The sequence below is a fragment of the Chrysemys picta genome, chromosome 22 (assembly GCF_011386835.1).
Source record: "Chrysemys picta bellii isolate R12L10 chromosome 22, ASM1138683v2, whole genome shotgun sequence".
Lineage (NCBI taxonomy): Eukaryota > Metazoa > Chordata > Testudines > Emydidae > Chrysemys > Chrysemys picta.
The window spans coordinates 21,589,391-21,610,248 of NC_088812.1; the positions used below are offsets into that span (position 1 = coordinate 21,589,391).

The window sequence follows — 20,858 nt, forward strand, 5'->3', positions numbered from 1 at the left end:
CTTGCCCCATATGCCGCAAGGCGGGTGGGGATACACTAGACCAGAAGACCTTGGCTAGTCTATCATTAACTAACACCAAAGACTCTTCGATACAAAGTCCCAGAGGGGGACAATGGGACGTTATCCCTATGCCCCACCTTGCATCTGAGCTGGGACCCCATATGAGGCTCTAGCTCCCCACTCCCAGCCTGGGTGCCCCCCCCAGCATCCAGCTGGACAGAGACCACTCAAATGGTCAGCATCTCAGACCCACATCATTGGGGGGCTGGCCCAGCTCCTGCTCCCTGCCTGATCAGCATGCACTGCCCTCTTAGCACAGCAGGTGGCGATAGGAGACCAGCCCTGCGCTCCCATGGCAGACAGCTCTGAAACCGGCTCCAGCAGCCCCAGTGGAACTCAAGCCCCCCCAAGAGCACCTCGGCAAGAGGCTGCATCTGCCCTTCACTGGTAGCACAGACAGCCGGGGGGCTGTGGACGTACAGCCCCTGATGCTTCCACAACTGTCCAACCTCAGTACATGGCCAGAGCAGAAAGTCGGACCAGCCACCACCCACTCACCTGGCAGCTCTCCACAGCCTCTGGGTAAATGGGTTGAGGCTGACAGGGGAGCGCCTCTCCCGGGGGAGTATCTGGCCCCATCACTGTAGCATCAGGACACCTCACTATCACTGCTGCATCCTGCCCCCCACCGCCCCCCCATGCACATGGAGCTGGGCAGGGCTGCCACCCCACTACAGAGGGGGATGGAGGCCCAGAGAGGCTGGGTGACTCACCCAAGGTCACACACGGAGTCTGTGGCAGAGCAGGGACATGAACCCAGGGCTCCCAACTCCCAGGGCCATCCTTCCTCTCCAGCTCTACCCAGCCTGGGTCGGTTGCTATGCCCAGCGTCCCCATCCCCCCCCCGGACTCTGCTCACACTTTTGCCAAGGGATCTGGAGGGATCCCCGAGTGCAGATGGGGGCTGGCATAACCACCGGGTCACCCCACCCTGCCCAGAGCAGAGGGGCACTTAGTGCACTGGTGAGTGCCACAGCACTGCCTGGGCCAGCTACCCCTCAGGGCTGGCAGCTGGGAAACATCAAGGCAAGAGGGACTAGTGCAGACAAGGCCCCAGGGTGCTGTGACCGCGAGCTGGGTGGCTTTGGAGACCTGACTGCTAGAGGCCATGCTACAAGAGTCCCTGGGGTTCTGCGCCAGCTGGCAAGGCGGGGGCACACTGGACTGGCCAGCCCGGATTGTGCTGTATGGAGCCAGCACTGCATTGAGAGCAGGGGCTTGAGTCAGCACTCCCGGCCCTGCGGTGGGCGTGCTGTCTGGATTCTATTGAAGGGTCTGGGCAGTCAGGACTCCTGGCTCCTATTCCTGCCTCTGCCACCTACTCGTGGCACGCTGCTCCATGCCTCAGTTTCCCCCGTGTAACATAGGGACAGTGCTGACACCTGTGACAGGGAGGCTTGGCAAGAGTCTCAGGAATATCCCTGGGGGGGCTCAGAGGAGCAGGGTGTGCACGGAGCAGGACTTTGCCCTCCCCAGCGCCGCTCTCAGCTCCTGAGAATAGCACAGATCAGATGAGGGCTGCAGGCTGGAGCCAGCTCTGCTGCAGCAAGTAGCTCCGGTGGTTAACCAGCATGCTGTCAATCCCTTCCCTGGGTAGATGCTTTGGGCAGCCAGGTGTGTGCCAGGCTCCCCTCTGGAGGCAGGCCTGTGCTGCCAGCTGTGAGTTACAGAGCATCTGTGCCATGGCAGCCAGCTATCCCAGAGGGGGCCCCCCTGCCCGAGACTGGTATCATTATCCCCATTTTACAGATGGAGAAACTGAGGCACAAATAGGGGAGGTGACTTGCTCAAGGTCACCCAGGTGGGATAGAACCCGGGTCTCCTGTCCCGGTCCAGGGCTCTAGCCACTAGGCAACACTGCCTCGGTGGATGGGAAAGTAGAGAGGAAAGGTGCGCTCATGGATCCACAGGGTCGGTGCCAGGGCCCCAGCTGGGGAAGTCTCTGGGAGGAAGCCCTTTGCTGTGCCAGACCAACAGGTTTTTCTCTTCCTCCAGGACAGGCCACACTGCCTCCCCACCTCCTGAGACTGATCCACTGGGCTTCACCCCGTGAACCCTGCCCAGCGAGTCCAGCTGAGACAGACCCTGGTAGAAACCCGTCAACTCCGCAGGGCCCGAAGCCCCTCAGCCCGGGTGACAGGGCTATTCCCCCAGCATTGTCAGAACAGTCGGGTTTCTTAGGCACCTGGACCCCAGCCCGGGCAGCCCAGCCCACTGAAGGTTAAAAAAAGAGGCCGTTCTGGTCAGCCCAGAGCCCGGCTGAGCTGCAGCAAAACCTGTTTTCAGGCTCCGTGTCTCTCGCTCAGGGTCTGTCAACATGTAAACCACTGCAGCTGCACCGCTTCAGTGACGCGGCCTTTCCAATACCCCCGAGCGACGCAGTTACACTGACCCAATTGCCTCGTGTAGACCTTGGTCAGTTCTCAGGCGAGAGCTCCCAACTTCCCCCACTTATCCCCCAGCTCAAACCTTCCCAACCCTGTGCTCTCGAGCTGCGGGCCCCTGCTCCGATTCCCTGCTGGGAGCATCCAGCCAGGAGCCACTGGAGCCGGTATGGTCTTTCTGACCCCCAGGCTGATCTAGGTCCGATTCTCTTCATTTCACCAAGACAGGGAAGTGACACCGCCTCCCCCCATGGCTCTTTCCTTCCCTGAGAGTCCTTCCCCCCCCCCACCCCCTGCCAGAGAAGCCATGAAACATATAGGGGAAACTGAGGCACACATTGGATTCATAAAAGATATTACAAACATTCCCAGTTGGTCACAGGTGCACAGTCTCCCAGCAGCTCGGCAAAGGCTGGAAGCAAGAGCAGAAGCAACAGGAGGGAGAGATCTGGGCAGGCCTTGGATTTTACATCACTTTGCTTCTCCTAGGGGGACAGGAGCCACTGGGTTTCTCATGCGAGAATCCAGGACAGGGTGGGTTTGCAGCTCCCCTCTGCTGGGGGTGGGATGGGGACGGCAGGAGCTGGGGGAAGCTCACAGGCCAGGGCTGACTTGTGGCTAAGACTCGGGAGAGCTGGGTTCTATTCCTGCTCTGACAGACTCCCTGCATGCCTCAGTTTCCCCATCTGTAACACAGGCTACCCTGCCTCCCCTGGGAGGCTGAATTCATTAGTGAGGTTCCGATACCATGGGGATGCGTGTAGGAGCACACACAGACAGGAGTGCCCAGGTGTGGAAGAGACTGTGTGTGCGAAGCTTAGTTCTGTGACCGATTTATAAACAGAGATTGTGCTGGGCACACACTTCCCCAGTCCATGCCTCGGTTTCCCCATCTGTACAGAGAGGATAAGGACACTTGCCTTTGTAGAGCACTTTGCGATCTGCCCATGGCCGGTGTTAGAGAAGGACTGGGGCCATTAGTCCAACCACACAGGGAATGCTACTGTTCTGCCAACCCCTCAGGATCTCCAAGGAGGTTCTAGATCCTCCCTTGCCCCCCTCCACCAGGATCTCTGAGCAGGTTCTAAATCACTCCTCCTTCCTTCTACTTCTCATGTGCTTCCCCGCTCCCCCCCACGGCTCTGTCCCATGGCAAGGGCGTGGCCGGAACAGCTCGCTCACCTCTCCCATGCTGGGGTTGTCTGCTTTGAACGCGTTGAGTTTGGCCAGCACAGCGTGCGCCAGGAGGAAGTTATCTTCATGGTCTCTGCAAGACAACCCTGTGGGTCAGAAACAGCTCCTCCCACAGGGGCATACGCACTTCCTATAGCGGATGGCCGGGTACCTCTCTGCCCGGGCACACTCACTTCCTGTATGGGTAGCTGGGTACTCCTCCCTCCGGGCACACTCACTTCCTGTAGTGGATGGCCGGGTACCCCTCCCCCCGGGCACACTCACTTCCTGTAGCGGATGGCTGGGTACCCCTCCCCCCAGGCACACTCACTTCCTGTAGCGGATGGCCGGGTACCCCTCCCCCCGGGCACACTCACTTCCTGTAGCGGATGGCCGGGTACCCCTCCCCCCGGGCACACTCACTTCCTGTAGCGGATGGCTGGGTACCCCTCCCCCCGGGCACACTCACTTCCTGTAGCGGATGGCTGGGTACCCCTCCCCCCGGGCACACTCACTTCCTGTAGCGGATGGCTGGGTACTCCTTCAGGGTTTCACACAATGTGGCAATCTGCTCTGCCAGCATCTCCAGCTGCTTGTTCTTGTCCAAGGAGCGGTGGGAGCTGAAGCAGTTGTGGAAGGTCTGTGGCCTGTCCAGGGAGTACACCTGGGGGACAGGGGGCAGAGATCAGACCCTGGCGCCTTGCGTTTGTTATACCAATAGAATAAAAACCAGCAGGATCTTATTAAGAGGGATAAGGCAAAGATGCCACGTTTATTGTTGTAAATATAAGTCCACTTGACACATTCTTCGGCAGATGGATACTCCCTTTCTAGGCTAGCACCTCCCTAACCATTCATGTACATCAAGCATTCATCAACATACATTCCATATCTTAACCATATTTTAATTTACTGTCTCCACCACTTTCGGGGTGTGTGCTAATTCATTTGAGACTCCCGGCCCTTTAATCAGAGGGTGGGGGTCTGTTCCTAGGAGCCTTTGCTGTTACAATGAAGTGAAAGTCACTTAACGGCTTATAGCGTTTGTTTACATTGTATCAATTACAGAATAAACTGCCTGAAGAGCACAGAGTCAATTAACGGCTTAAGGCTCACAGCAGGGGTCCTAACAGCGTTCACTTAAAGAACAAAGTCAATTAATTTGTTTGTAAGTTTTGCATAGTAATAAAGTATCTTTCACAGGACAGTTACAATCAATGGTTTCTACTTAGAGGAGAGGAAAGTGATCAGGAACAGTCAGCATGGATTCACAAAGGGCAAGTCATGCCTGATCAACCTGATTGCCTTCTATGAGGAGATAACGGACTCTGTGGATGAGGGGAAAGCAGTGGATGTGTTATTCCTTGACTTTAGCAAAGTTTTTGATACGGTCTCCCACAGTATTCTTGCCAGCAAGTTAAAGAAGTATGGGCTGGATGAATGGACTGTAAGGTCGATAGAAAGCTGGCTAGATCGTCGGGATCAACGGGTAGTGATCAACAGCTCCATGTCTAGCTAGCAGCGGGTTTCAAGTGGAGTGCCCCAAGGGTCGGTCCTGGGGCCGGTTTTGTTCAATATCTTCATTAATGATCTGGAGGATGGTGTGGACTGCACTCTCAGCAAGTTTGTAGATGACACTAAACGGGGAGGAGTAGTAGATACGCTGGAAGGTAGGGATAGGATACAGAGGGACCTAGACAAATTAGAGGATTGGGCCAAAAGAAACCTGATGAGGTTCAACAAGGACAAGTGCAGAGTCCTGCACTAAGGACGGAAGAATCCCATGCACTGTTACTGACTAGGGACCGAATGGCTAGGAAGCAGTTCTGCAGAAAAGGGGTTACAGTGGATGAGAAGCCGGATATGAGTCAACAGTGTGCCCTTATTGCCAAGAAGGCTAACAGCATTTTGGGCTGTATAAGTAGGGGCACTGCCAGCAGATCGAGGGACATCATCATTCCCCCCTATTTGACATTGGTGAGGCCTCATCTGGAGTACTGTGTCCAGTTTTGGGCCCCACACTACAAGAAGGATGTGGAAAAATTGGAAAGAGTCCAGCAGAGGGCAACAAAAATTATTAGGGGGCTGGAACACATGACTTATGAGGAGAGGCTGAGGGAACTGGGGTTATTTAGTCTGCAGAAGAGAAGAATGAGGGGGGATTTGATAGCTGCTTTCAACTACCTGAAAGGGGGTTCCAAAGAGGATGGATCTAGACTGTTCTCAGTGGTACCTGATGACAGAACAAGGAGTAATGGTCTCAAGTTGCAGTTGGGGAGGTTTAGGTTGGATATTAGGAAAAACTTTTTCACTAGGAGGGTGGTGAAGCACTGGAATGGGTTACCTAGGGAGGTGGTGGAATCTCCTTCCTTAGAGGTTTTTAAGATCAGTCTTGACAAAGCCCTGGCTGGGATGATTTAGTTGGGAATTGGTCCTGCTTTGAGCAGGGGTTTGGACTAGATGACCTCCTGAGGTCCCTTCCAACCCTGATATTCCATGATTCTATGATACAGACAGTAGCTTACAAGTTTTAACAGAAGACCCAAGAGATTTTTGTACTTGGTGAAACTGTTGGATTTTGAAGTGTGGGGGACAAATTATGTGTGTGGGGGGGTCACTGTCACTAGGGGGAATCACTGTTAGTACCTTCTTTAATATCCCTACACGTTCCCCATACACTCAAGCTAACTTCCCCCCATAACCTCCAGCCCCTGGGGTACCAGGGAGGGACCATGGGCAGCGGAAAGCAGTCTTCACCCTAGATATGCTCCTCCTGGCCTGACTGCCCCTGAATGTTGGCACAGCTCTGACCCTGCTCCCCATGGCGCTAGCCCTGCCAGGCATGCCACCCCCCGCCCCATCAGAATTTCCCCTCACTTGCTCAGTGGCCTGGCGGAGCTGTAGCGAGCCCCTAGTGAGGGAGATCCCTTTGGCAGAGCCACTCCTGTTGTGGTAGAGGGACAGCGGCCCAGAGATTCATGCACCAGCCTGGGACGAAGACACCCCGGGTTCAGGTCCTTACTTGACTGCAGACTCCCGGGTGCTCTCAGGGGTGTGTCTCTGCCCTGGAGAAGTCAATGTTGGGGGAGGGGGCTTGGCCATGCTGCTAGTCTGGCGAAAGCCCCAGCGTAGCCATGGGCCAACCCGGCATCAACGCGCGTCTGCCGCTGTCGCTTATTTCACTGAACGAACAGAACGAGCCATTGGGGAAAACGTGCTTGGACACCAATAAAACAGTATCGGCCCACGAAGGGTTTGCTGGTGCAACGGGACGGGTGAGCCAGCAAAGCCTCCTGAGGCACACTCAGCTTATACCAGCCAAAGCTTCTCTTGGCACAGCTGGCACCGGTGCCCAGATGAAATAAGCTACAGTGGCGAAAGGACTGCTTTGCCAGCGTAACGGCCTCTACCCAGGGGCTCTGCCAGCACAGCTGCATCAGTTACAGGGGGGATGTTCGCTCTCATGTCCCCGTAACAAACCCATACCAACAAAGCTTTTGGGTGTAGACCAGGCACATGTCTCCGTGCCTCAGTTTCCCCATCAATGCAGTGAGGCTAACAACAGAGCCCTGCCCCTCAGGGGCGTGAGGGGGAAAATCCACTGATGACACAAGGAGGGGATGGAGCAGTTGGGCAAAGGGCAGGTGTGCGGAGTATCGGGCTGTCTTGCACGCCTGTTATAAACCATCAGTAAGAGCTGGTAAAGCCAGGGAGGCAGCGCCCTCCTCCCCCATACATCCAAGCCAGCGATTCCACGTCTCACAGGGTGTGAGCAGCCATAGTGAGTCCCTGCCGCCCTGTGCTGGCGTCAAACCCAGGGCCCTAGAAGGGAAAGGCTCCCCCTCCGAGCCACGTCAAACATTAAGGGTGGGGTGTCATATGTTACCGTTCGCCCCACGGCCCTGCTCCTCCAAAGCCCGGCCACCCCTCACCTGGCTCTCGTAGGGCAGGAAGGCCACGTTGATCTCCTTGAGGGTTTTGATGGCCTTGGTGATCCGTGACTTGCTCAGCTCGTTGAACAGAGGCTCAGGACAGGCTGTAAGGCAAAGGCAGTGGGTGGGAGTGACAGGCACATGTAGATAATTCTCTGATAATTTTCATATGACTTTACATTGTGCCTCTTCATATAACCTTGTGGCGGGTCTACCCACGTGTGACCTCTGTTTTCATGAAACTTTGTATCAAAGCCTCATGCAGAAACTTCGCATTGCCCTTGGTATAATGTTATAGCCCCTAAGGATAGAATAAAATAGAAGAAAAGTGTCTTTTTGCTAGCAGTAGAACAAGATCTCCTCCCACCCCACTCTTAATCAATTGTCCTGTTGAATGAATGAGGTGAGGATGAGCAAGGCATGGAAGGCAGCACCTCCAGACAGCCTCAACCATTGGAGAGGGGCTGGGAGCCAGACCCAAGGACAATAAAACGTGTCAAGTGGGCTCATTAAAAACAAGCAGACATACTGACAGCCTCGGTGGGGAGGGAGGTTAGGAGCCAGCACCTTCTTTTGGAAACACCCTCTTTGCAGCATTGGGACAACACCCAGAAGGAAGCAGCACAAAGGACCAATGGACACAGACACAGATTTTGAATCTGGTACAGATTTGCATGAGAGGGAAGCGGCTATAAAAGTGAGGTGTCTTGCAGAGGACCCCGGGTCTCATCTTGTCCTCATGGGAGCATCGATCTGGATCCGCAGAAACCCGGCTCCACCCCCTCCCCCATCTAACTCACCTGGCCAGTGCAGTTAAGGGGAGCAACTATTTGGTAACAACAAGACCGGGGGGGGGGGGGGGGGGGGGAGAGTGTGTGTGTGTGAGAAATATATGATACAGTGTTAGTGAATACATGTATTACTAATAAATGTGATGTTTTGCCTTATTCTCCCTGAAAAGATCCCAGGCAATACTTTAAGTACAACACACAGGGCTGAGGACCCCCAGCACAGCGCCAGCCCCCACGGACCGGGTCAGGACGGGCACAGCAGGGACAGTAGTGCTGCACACCTGTGGGGAACCTGGGCAAGCCAGCAGGGCCACACAGGAGTCAACGATGAGTTCAGCCCCCCCAAACTAGAGTCATGCCGGGTTCTCGGCTTCTGCAGCATCAGCAGCAAGGGGGGGCCACAATCTCTCCTACCTAACCCGTCTCACACCCTGCCCTCCCCCCCCCACAGGGGGAAGTGACTGGAGTGTACAACTCCGGATGATGCACAAGGAGGAACAGGGACTTGGGCTCCGCTGCCGCTGTAATGGGGAGAAGCAGATGTGACCCTGACACACTGGGTATTCTGGTGGTGTCCCATCCCCCCACCCCAGTTGGGACTGATGGAGCAATGCATGCTGGGAATGGTAGCCAGAGGCTGCCTCTCTAGGCTCACGCTGCAGGTGTCTGTGAGCCAGCTGAAGGCAGGCCCGTGGGGGAGAAGTGGGGGAAGGGATAGGTGGGGTTGTTTGGTCTGGGCTGCTGGGGCTCCATTCCCCTGCAGGAGGGCAGAGTGTAATCAGGGTGCTGCACACTGGCCTGCCAGCAGAGAGAGACCCCCTAGCCCCAGTGTGCCACGGGTCAGGCTCCCAGCTGGGGGATCCCCCGCCCCCCAATACTCACTGTCGATGAAGAAGACGTGAGCTGCCTTGTAGTTGAAGGTGGGTGTGCCCCGGAAGTCATTGATCAGAGCCTGCACCGACTGCAAAGGGGAGAGAGGGGGGTTGTCAGCACCAGCCGAGGCCCCTCCCTGCTGCCCGAAGGGCCCAGCCCATGCCCAGCCCCTGGGGACTTAGGGCCCAGCATAATGCCATCGGGATGTGGGCTGGTTTTCACCCCCCTGGCTCTGGGCTCCCTCCTTGCTGGAGCAAGTGCCCATGTCCAGGACATCCTCAGGGCCCAACCATGTCTCTCACTGGCACACAAGTGTTGGTTCCCGGCCACACATGGGGCCTGGCATTGGCCTTGAAGCTGTACTAAGTGGGCTCTGAGCAGTGCCCAGGGAACAGCCGGCCGAGCAGCAATCCCAGGCAGCTGCCATCAGGGCCCGAGCCCTCCCCAGGTGCCACGCTGGGCACCTGGAGCTTCACCACCCCAGCTAGCCAGGCAGGGTGGAGGAGCAGGCACCGAACGGGCTGGTTGTGGGTTTGGAAGCTGTTCGGACCCCGCGACTGGCCATTGTGACAGGTAGAATCATAGATCAGGGTTGGAAGGGACCTCAGGAGGTCATCTAGTCCAACCCCCTGCTCAAAACAGGACCAATCCCAACTAAATCATCCCAGCCAGGGCTTTGTCAAGCTGGGCCTTAAAAACCTCTAAGGAAGGAGATTCCACCACCTCCCTAGGTAACCCATTCCAGTGCTTCACCACCCTCCTAATGTCCAACCTAGACCTCCCCCACTGCAACTTGAGACCATTACTCCTTGTTCTGTCATCTGCTACCACTGAGAACAGTCTAGATCCATCCTCTTTGGAACCCCCTTCCAGGTACTTGAAAGCAACTGTGAGGACCTGGCTGCCCTGTCCTGATCCCCAGGCCCCAGCTTGGAGTCCTCTCCTACAGCGCCTCCTGTGCAGGCAGCCCCTGTGGGTACTGGGCTTCACCCTGCTCCCCTTCGCTCTACTAGCACCCCCTGCCCCTGGTCTCCCTCCACTCGCCTCTGGGCTGCAGACGCAGGAGCCTCCTCCCCCACAGCCCCTGCCACCTGAGCCTCTGCCTCAGCGATTCTCCTTCCCTTTGAGTCTCAGCTGAGGACTTAGGGTGACCAGATGTCCCGATTTTATAGTCGTAACATTTAGTTTTTTCCCTTCTATAGGCTCCTGTTACCCCCCAACACCTGTCCCGGTTTTTCACACTTGCTATCTGGTCAGCCTAGCTGAGGTTGCCTCTCTCCGCCTGCTGCACCTTCCCATCCAACCCTCATGGGACTGCACTGCAGAAAGGTCTGGGGGACAGTCTGTGCCTCACGTGGCAAAGAACACGAAGCCCAGCTCCGGGAAAACAGCCTCTTGGGAAGCCCCTACTGGCCCCATTCCCATCCTGACCTTGTGCTGCGCATCCCCCCGGACGGCGTCACCTCCAGGCTGCACTAGGTGCTGCCCTGGGGTCTCCCCTGCTCCCCATCCAGCTGCCCCAGGCCCGAGCGCCTACCTTCTCCACAGGGCTGAGCAGGTAGATGGCCTCCAGGCTGGGGATTGGCTCCCGGCGCTTGTTAATATCTTCCACAACTAGGGGAGAGCAGACATTGGGCGCAGGTCAGTGTGTCCTAGCCACCCGCCCCAGCCGCTCTCCACTGGGATAGGGGGAGGGGAAGCCAAGGGGAACAGGGATGTTCGCTGGCAGCAGGCTGAGGGGTTCCACAGGCTACAATGCAGCAGCTGCTTTGATGTGGGGCCATGGGCTGCGATGCTGCCCCAGTACGGAGCAGGGAGGGAACGTCCCTCTGTACTGTGCTGGGGACAGCCCCCTAGAGCGCTGGCTCAGCTCTGTGCCCCTCAACCCCAGGGCTCCTCCACCCTGGAGCAGGGAGCCAGCATTCCCCCTCTCCTGCCAGGACCCTGCCCGCAGCATGGGGGAGGAGCAGCGAGGAGTTAACAGGGGTCTGAGAAAAGCGGTGAAGAGGCTCCAGGGGCTGAAAGCGCCGGGCTAAGGGAACTAGATCTGGCTGGGAAAGTACCAACAGCAAGGAGGGCATCTAGGGGGCTGCAAAGGGGGGAACTAGGTGCAAATGTGAATGTAGACAAGTCAACTCCCCGACTGTGAGGTGTATCTAAGGGGGAGGGGAACCCTGGCGGGTGGGGACAGAGTCCTGGGAGCAGACAGGAGGGAGGGACACTGTCCAAGGCCACTCACTCGTGATGCCTTCGGCCAGGATGTCGGACATCTTGCAGCACGACGAGAGGATGCGCATGCTCGGGTGGTCCATGATCAGCACCTGGGGTAGCGAGAGGGGAGCGCGCCACTTCAGATGAGCTAGTCACTGCCCTGAGCCCAGCCGCCCACCATCATCATCCATGGCACAACCAAGGGAGCAGAGCGACTGCTAATGGCAGAGCCGACGGCTCCCGGCCCAGCCCTTCCACAGCAGAGCGGCAGGGCCGTTACCATGCTAAGGACTGCGTGAGGAGCGACAAGGAGAGCGGCTCCGAGCAGAGTGGCTGGTACGAGATGTCGGAGACAAACCTGGGACACCCGGCCATTCCGAATGGTTCCATCCTCCTAGACTGGAGGAGATCAGCCTCTTGGCCCAGGTGACAGGGTGAGTGCAAGAGACAGGGACAGAACCCAGGAGTCCTAGCTTCCAGTCCCCTGCTCTGATCCACCAGATACCTGCTCCCCAGCCCTTGGACAGAACCAGGATCAGGGCACAGAGAAATGGAACGAGGGGAGTCTCCGTGTTCCCCTAGGAAAGCCCTGTAGGCCATCGGCCCAACATCTCTACTGCCTTCCTGCCGTGCCGAATGAACCCATTGCTCCGTGCAGCCCAGCATCCCACTGCACCAGATCCAGCCACTGGGAAACCTAGTCCCCTGTGCTCCCTCTGCCGCACCGGCTAAGCCCACTGCTCCACACACCCCAGCCCAGTCCATGCCGGGGGCTCAATAACCTGCCTGCCCAATGGTGCATGCTGCCCCCATGCTTGGCGTTTTCCTGCTCCTCCTCCCACCCAGGCTGGCTCACTGTAAGGGGTAGCAGGGGATACCAGGCTCACTGGGCCCAGTGGTCTGATCCGGTGTGTGTGTGTGTGGGGGGGGGGGGGGAAGGGGAGAAGATATGGGGCTAGCTGGACCAGCTGGGTCTGATCCAGCGCAGCGGGAAGGCAGACATACCCAAGCCTAGCTGGGGGCGGATGATGGGCTAGACAGAGCAGGGATCTGATCCAGCCTGGAAAACCTCAGGTTCCTAATGAATCCCAAGAAGCTGGAGGGGAAGGAGCACGATATATGGATACAGCATATCCCCAGGGGAACACCAGGGCAGCAGGCCCGGCCTGCTTACCTTCCATTCTCCTTCCTTCTTCACGCTGCGAATGACGCCGCTGAGGATCTCTGCGAGGGAAAGAGATGGGGATTAGTGGTGGGGATTGGATGGGACGGCTGTGCCCTGAGCCAGGACCCACTGGCTGGTGGAAGGACCCCTTGGGGAAGTGGCTCAGAGGCTGCTCTCAGGCCAGCTAGCGACGTGCTCCTAGCAGAGCCCCAGTCAGCGATCGTGGTGGGGTGGTAGGCTAGATGGGCCATGACTCTGATCCCCCTTCCTTTCTGCCAGGCTGGATACGAGCGCAGCTGAACTAAGGATCTGGCCCTGTGCAACAAGAGAACAGATCCTGTCCAGCACCTCTTGACTGGAGGGGATCCAGGGACCCTCTACTGTGTGTGGGGGGTGACAACACGACAAAGACTTCAAATCCTGAGTCATAGAATCATAGAATCATAGAATATCAGAGTTGGAAGGGACCTCAAGAGGTCATCTAGTCCAACCCCCTGCTCAAAGCAGGACCAATTCCCAGCTAAATCATCCCAGCCAGGGCTTTGTCAAGCCGGGCCTTAAAAACCTCCAAGGAAGGAGACTCCACCACCTCCCTAGTTAACGCATTCCAGTGTTTCACCACCCTCCTAGTGAAATAGTTTTTCCTGATATCCAACCTGGGCCTCCCCCACTGCAACTTGAGACCATTGCTCCTTGTTCTGTCATCTGCCACCACTGAGAACAGCCGAGCTCCATCCTCTTTGGAACCCCCCTTCAGGTAGTTGAAGGCTGCTATCAAATCCCCCCTCATTCTTCTCTTTTGGAGACTAAACAATCCCAGTTCCCTCAGCCTCTCCTCATAAGTCATGTGCTCCAGACCCCTAATCATTTTTGTTGCCCTCCGCTGGACTCTTTCCAATTTTTCCACATCCTTCTTGTAGTGTGGGGCCCAAAACTGGACACAGTATTCCAGATGAGGCCTCACCAATGTCGAATAAAGGGGAACGATCACGTTCCTCGATCTGCTGGCAATGCCCCTACTTATACAGCCCAAAATGCCGTTAGCCTTCTTGGCAACAAGAGCATACTGTTGACTCATATCCAGCTTCTCGTCCACTGTGACCCCTAGGTCCTTTTCTGCAGAACTGCTACCTAGCCATTCGGTCCCTAGTCTGTAGCAGTGCATGGGATTCTTCCGTCCTAAGTGCAGGACTCTGCACTTGTCCTTGTTGAACCTCATCAGGTTTTTTTCGGCCCAATCCTCTAATTTGTCTAGGTCCCTCTGTATCCGATCCCTACCCTCTAGTGTATCTACCACGCCTCCTAATTTAGTGTCATCTGCAAACTTGCTGAGAGTGCAGTCCACACCATCCTCCAGATCATTAATAAAGATATTAAACAAAACCGGCCCCAGGACCAACCCTTGGGGCACTCCGCTTGAAACCGGCTGCCAACTAGACATGGAGCCATTGATCACTACCCGTTGAGCCCGACGATCTAGCCAGCTTTCTATCCACCTTACAGTCCATTCATCCAGCCCATACTTCTTTAACTTGGCGGCAAGAATACTGTGGGAGACCGTATCAAAAGCTTTGCTAAAGTCAAGGAATAACACATCCACTGCTTTCCCCTCATCCACAGAGCCAGTTATCTCATCATAGAAGGCAATTAGGTTAGTCAGGCACGACTTCCCCTTCGTGAATCCATGCTGACTGTTCCTGATCACTTTCCTCTCCTCTAAATGTTTCATAATTGATTCCTTGAGGACCTGCTCCATGATTTTTCCAGGGACTGAGGTGAGGCTGACTGGCCTGTAGTTCCCCGGATCCTCCTCCTTCCCTTTTTTAAAGATGGGCACTACATTAGCCTTTTTCCAGTCATCCGGGACCTCCCCCGATCGCCATGAGTTTTCAAAAATAATGGCTAATGGCTCTGCAATCTCACCCGCCAACTCCTTTAGCACCCTCGGATGCAGTGCATCCGGCCCCATGGACTTGTGCACGTCCAGTTTTTCTAAATAGTCCCGAACCACTTCTTTCTCCACAGAGGGCTGGTCACCTTCTCCCCATGCTGTACTGCCCTGCACAAAGAACCCCTCCAAGGCATGCCCCGCTCAGGGAACTGCCGGCCTGTCTCCTGGGCACCTTCCACGGCCAAGCTAAGCAATTAGATAGTCAGCTCTTCGGGCCAAGCACCATCTTTTTGTTGTGCCCAGCAGAATGGTACCCTGACCCATGACTGGCACTCCTAGGCGCTACCGTAATACACCAAATGAATAATGTACAACACCTTGCAAAATGGGGCCTTGATCCATGACTGGGTATTATGGTAGCACCCAGGAGCCATCTGTTTGTTTTGCCCCTATGAAGCACTGGATTCTGGCTAGCCTGGTAGGGCATGGTTCAGGGTGAGCAGTGGTCACACACCAGCTGATCATGGTGTTACCTACAGCCCCTAAACGCCGTTCTCTTTGGCAAAACCCCCTTCCCAAATTCAAAGCCAAACTAGACTCCTTTCCAAAGCGGCTGGGGCCATCGCATTGACCAGACCCCAGGCAGGCTGAACTGCATTCACCAAACTGGTTCCATCCTTCACTTGGGGTTGAGAGTCTCTCCGCACCGGAATCAGGTGAAGCAAGAAACGCAGGCCCGGCTGCAGAATCAGGAGCCGTAACTCCCTGCCTGGGCTTGCTGGAGGCTCGCCAGACAGACAGACGGGGCTGCTGCAGGAGAATCTGGGGCCACTCCAAGCCTGTCAGCTTCGCTAGGCACCTGCTAGCGAAGCTGTTCCCTGTTCCCACCCCTCTCCTTGCCAAGGCATGGGGTGGGGCCTTCTCATCACATGATCAACAAGGGGCGGTGCTATCTGAGCTGCCCCGCCTCCAACCACAGCTAGAACATCCCCAAGGCGTGAGACTCTACAAAAGCGCTGGTCTCTACTGCTCCAGCTCACAGCGAGCAGCCTCTCCAGGCACTGCTGGGCCCCTGGGAGTTCAGAAGCCGGGTCAAAGACACCCGTGTGTCTCTCTACTCCCTTCCCAGCGGGCACAAGAGCCTCCTTCCCTGCAGCTGCTGCCGCCTGGATCAGCCCCCTGCATCTCACCGCTCTCCTCCTGCTTGTTGCTCTTAACTTTCCTGCTGCTATTTTATCTTTGTAGCCATTTAGCCCTGTACAGGAAAGATCCCATCCTACTAGTTAGACCTTCAGCAGCTCCCTTATCCAGGCTTATAATCCTATCTAGGACCCTGAGTCATGGCCCAGGGACCCACTGGGCTGGGTACTGTACATTACTTGCTAGGGGTATCATGGTACAGCCTAGGAGCCCCAGTCAGACCAGGCCCCCTTGCGCCAGGCGCTGTACAAATACAGAATACAAAGACCACCCCTGCTACAAGCCAAGTGGAGGTTCTGCAGCCACCAGGCTCATTTCCCAGAGGGTCCCAGTGCCGGGAGCACCTTCTTCCTGCAGGATCATGTGCACTGCACACAATGGACAATAGCAGGGCAGCCAGCGCCGGGTTGGAGGCAGACGAGACCTCTCTGGAACAGGAGCTCAGGCTGGCTTTCTGGGGCTATAGAGGGTGTGAGCAACAGGCACTTACAATGGCCCAGTTTCAGCAAAGGGCATACTGGTTCTGCAGGCAGCCGCCCATCAGAGAAGGCTGGCCCTGTGGTGAGTGACAAGAGCTTGAGCCGTGGGAGACCCAGGTTCCATTTCTAGTCTGCCACCGGTCTCTGTGCAATGGGTATAAAAGCCTGGCCATGCCTCAGCACACAACCACTGCGGTAACAGGGGCTGTAAAAGTCCCTATGATGAATGGGCAGGGTGCTGTGCAGACACTGATCAGAGCCGATCCCTGCCCTGACAGGCTCACAGCCTAGAGACGTGAAGGGAGGAGATACAGCATACAGGCAAATCACAGCGGTGGGGCTGGAGGAGAGTGGCGCAGCGAACAGGGTTATAGCTCTTGGGTACTTTACGTTGTGCCACCGCTTGGACTGGGCTATGACCCTGACTGGACAGGGCGCTAGGACAGTGACCATGTGCTCCTCAAGGGATTTTCAAAGGCTATCTGTGCCCCACAACAGAAGCGCTCAGCCTCCCAGTGAGATGGGTCATCCCATTTTAAAGGCAGGTAAACCGAGGCACAGAGTGGTAACAGTTGAGTACCACATCAGCTGATATTGGTGTTACCTGCAGTCCCTAAGGCCACTGGTTGAGGAGAAGCCAGTATGGCAGTGACAGAGCCTGGGATACAACCCAGGAGTCCTGACTACCAGCCCTCACCCCTGCCCTAACCACTAGTAGTTCTCACATGCATTTCATTGGGCCTCCTCTCTTTGTGTCTGCAGTTGTTCACGCCCCCACCCCCTCAAGTACATATACCACACACACACCCCGCTCTGAAGGCGGAGTGGAGAGCAGCGGCTGCACAGAAATAAGAACAGCGATGTGAAAAAATGATATTCATCAATATCACTTTTCACAGCAGACTTAGCACCCCAACGCCACCCTTACTTCTGCACTGCTGCTGCCACCCTGGGGCTGACAGCTGGAACCCCACCACCACCCCAGACAGGGATTGAGACAGGGGGATGGAGAGCCCAAGCCTGGAGGTGGGGCTCTGGCTGTCCCCTTTATTCCTGCCTCCCGGGCGGGCACAGCCCTTCTGTATGAGTCCCTGCCACCGGGGGCCGACAGCCAGTGCTCTTAAAAAGCACACAGCTCACGCCTCCCATGACACACCCTCATGCCTCCCTTGGGAGACCTGCCCCATAGTTTGAGAATCGCTGCACTAGAAAAGGCTCCCCTCCCACAGTCCTCATTCCCAGCTCTAACCACTAGACCCCACTCCCCTCCCAGAGGCAAGAGTAGAACCCAGGAGTCCTGACTCCTAGACCACACTGCCCCCAAACTCTGATAAGCCATTCAACTTTCCCTGCAGCCAAACCAAAAGCTCTCCACGCGACGCAGCCATGTGCCACTTAGAACCAGCCTCTTCAGCCAGCGCCGTTGAATGAGTCCTTCCAAATCCGGACCGAATACCGAATTAATTCAATTGCTGGGAATGAAACCAGATAATCCACCTTCTTCCTTCCCCGCCTGCCGCTAATCTGGATTTGGGATGTTAAAAATGCAACAACTGGCAGCGAAAAGAAGAGACAGGTGGAAGTGAGTGTAAGGCCAGACGGAACCATCAAATCATCCAGGCCCACGGTCCTGTTCAACAGGCCAGAGAACTTCCCCCAGGTCTCCCTGCACTTAGTCAATTACCTGCGTTTGGCTAAAGCCTCTTCCGTAAAGGCTGGCTCTAAAACCCCCCAGAGATGGCGAATCCACCCCTCGCCAGGGGGCATCAATCACCCTCCCATTGCAAAATCAGTGCCTTATTTCGAGTCTGATCTGCTCTAACTTCCAGCCAGTGGTTCTTGCTCTGCCTTCCCCGCTAGATTGAAAAGCTCGTTGGCACCCAGTGACACTGAAATCAAGTCCCTTCTCCTCCCCGAGGCACTAAGGAGACTGAGCTCTAGGCCTCTCCCCGGCTGGCCTTTGCTCCAGCTCTTGGATCAGTTCTGTGGCTCCTCCCCGCACCGTCTCCAAGCTGCCCCCAGTCTTTTTAAAATGTGCACACCAGAACTGGATGCAGCGTGCCAGTCTCGGTCTCTCTGATGTCATATACTGGGGTAAAATCCACCTCCTTGCACCTCTGTAGGACCACTCCACAGGAGGAGCTGGCTATACAGATCACAGCCTTTCACTTGGGCAGGACAGGTTCATTAGGCCAGGTCTACACTACAGCCTTATACTGGGATAACTACGTCCCTCCAGAGTGTGAAAAATCCACACACATCCTGCCCCCCGAGTGACGCAGTTAGACCGACCTAGCCCCTGGTGTAGACAGTGCTACGTCGACGGGAGGGCTTCTCCCGTCAGTATAGCTACCGCCTCTCATGGATGTGGCTTAACCACGCCGACAGAGGCGTATTCACTACAGCGCTACCGCGGCACAGCTGCACTGGGGTGGAATGTGGAGACAAGCCCATAGATGCTGGGGCTTTGCGAGTTAGCGGCACATTAAAGAATGCCCGAATCAGCAACACCACAGTCAGCCCGGCCTCCAGCACGTGACCATGCTAATGTGGATAGCGAGAAAGCCTTGCAAAAACCGGTCAGATCAGTTTGAAAGGCTACGGCCACAGTGCTGGGGGCGTGGGGGAGGCCAGGCACTGGAGAAGGGGCAGGCCGGGCTAAGCAACCAGCAGCAGCAGTACGTCCCTGGAAGAACAGAGCCAGCTAGTGACACTGGAGCAGCAGGATGGGGGAAGGGCAGCTCAGAAAGCAGGGGGCACCTCTGCCAACATTCAGGGGACAAAAGAAAGTGAGAGTAATTCCACTGGGCTCTTGGCGCGACTAATGCCATGGCATGGAGGTTGCTCTGAGTGGGGCAGGACCAACGTGGCAGTAAGAGCTTGGTGCCTCCCGCACCTACGCTGTGCTTCTCCAATTGCTGCCACGCCGGGGAGATCTTCCAGACGAAGTGCTTCAAATGGGGCTGCAGGAAGTGTCCGTCCACAACATGGTGCATTGCCAAAGAAGCAGAAACATCTGGAGCTCTGGCCACATGGCCCAATGCCCACAGCCCAGATCATTGCGGAGCAGCCAGAAGCCACAGTCAGGGCCCTATTGCAGGGTCCCGACCCTGGGAGATCCCGCTGCAGACAGAGATGCTGCAGGACATTAGAGGTGAAGGAGTCCACCTCTCCCTCCCCCCTCCCGTGGCCAGGGGAGGGACACAGAGCCACGGGGGAGGATCCTAGCTCCCCCCACAGCCGGGGGGGGCGGGGGGGGTTTGAAAGGAAATGGACACAGAGCCCTGGCCTTGGCTCGCCACAGCTAAACCACCCTGCAAGCTCCCCAAGTGGGGCCTTGCTGCTCGAGCTGCGACACGGAGGTCAACCCACCCCAGAAGCAGCCGCCCCAATGAAGGAAGGTGTCAGGACATAGGTACGGATGCAGTAACACTGCCAAGGGCTATGCAAGTGTTAACAGAGTGAGCCTCAGCCCCCCTAGTGGTGGGCATTATCCCCATGTTAGAGTGAGGAAACTGAGACCTGGGGAGCAGAAGTCCTTTCACCCAGGTTAGACAGTGAGTCCATGGCAAAGCTGGGAATAGGACCCAATAGCCCTGAGACCCTGACCTGTGCTCTCACTCTCACTCCCACTCCCGGTAGCGGGTGTGCGTGAGCGCACTGCCCAACACACTAGGTTTCCCCCATAACTCAAGCAATGCCTCTCCCTACCCCACCTCTAGCCCACCAGGACTTGGCTGCTCGGCCCTAATGAGGCTGCAGGGGCTATTCTGCACCAGGACGCGCTGGCCTCCTGGCTCCTTTCCCGCAGTTCCTTTACACCTGCGGCACACAGATGCCCCGTTCATCAGGGCACATGGGGCTCTAGTGCAAGGTAAGGGGCTGGCAGCACGACTGGATCCAGACATGGCGAAGGCAGACACGAACCTGCTTTCTCCACGCAACTCCGCCCAGGTATTTCGACCCTGAACTGCAGCTACAGCCCCCCACGCCAGCCCTGGGCTGCCGTCACCAGCTGTGCCAGTGCCCCTCACTACTGACTGGAGCCCCCTGCTACCCCAGCCCTGGCCTCCCCCCCCATTCCCAGCTCCGCCAGTGCCCCTCACTCCTGTCTGCAGCCCCCTGCTATCCCAGCCCTGGGCTGCCCCCACCAACTGTGCCAGAGCTCCTCACTCCTGACCCGCAGCTATTTCAGTCCTGGGTTCCCCCCCTCACGGCTCTGCAGATGCCCCTCACTCCTGACCTGCAGCCCCCTGCTATTCCTGTTCAGAGACCCCTCTTGAACCGGGGCAGTATGGCCCAGCCCAAGTATTCAAAAGTCACGTGTCAGGCCCTCCTAATTGTGCGATTTACTGAGGAAAAACTAAGAGAGGAGCTAAGGGTTATTAGCACCACCGGCCGTCTTGAGCTGCGAGCCACTTTTGCTCTATCCCAGTTCTGGGGGCAACCATGGAACATCTGAACTGAATCCACTTTCCAAAGGTCTTTTAAACCCCAGGTCTGTGGTCTGGATTTAGCCAAGGCCCCGTCCACTGCAGCCGGGGCTGGAGATTCAGCAGTGGCTTGGGCTTCTGAAGTAACACAGCCCACACAGCGGGGCAGGGTGTTGCCAGAAGACAATGACTAACACATAGCAACTAACTCCTCAGAGTCCAGCATGCACAAGGCAGTAGAGGCCATGCTGAGCAAGGGTAAGCCC

At 56.5% G+C, this 20,858-nt stretch overlaps 1 protein-coding gene across 2 annotated transcripts in view; it reads right to left on the reverse strand.

The window, feature by feature from the left end:
• Positions 1-20,858, reverse strand: part of LOC101934106 (syntaxin-binding protein 2) — a 47,855-nt gene that overhangs the window by 9,954 nt on the left and 17,043 nt on the right. The window contains exons 1-8 of one of the 2 annotated variants that reach the window (XM_065576415.1): positions 19,056-19,170; positions 12,599-12,648; positions 11,453-11,534; positions 10,751-10,827; positions 9,223-9,301; positions 7,550-7,653; positions 4,133-4,281; positions 3,627-3,711 (exon numbers count right to left, since the gene is read on the reverse strand). In XM_065576415.1, coding sequence (XP_065432487.1) covers positions 3,627-3,711; positions 4,133-4,281; positions 7,550-7,653; positions 9,223-9,301; positions 10,751-10,827; positions 11,453-11,534; positions 12,599-12,648; positions 19,056-19,155 — 726 coding nt within the window. In that variant the 5' untranslated portion in view covers positions 19,156-19,170. Of the gene's footprint in view, positions 1-3,626; positions 3,712-4,132; positions 4,282-7,549; positions 7,654-9,222; positions 9,302-10,750; positions 10,828-11,452; positions 11,535-12,598; positions 12,649-19,055; positions 19,171-20,858 lie in introns of those variants that run through there. The other variant, XM_065576416.1, reaches the window with a different exon arrangement.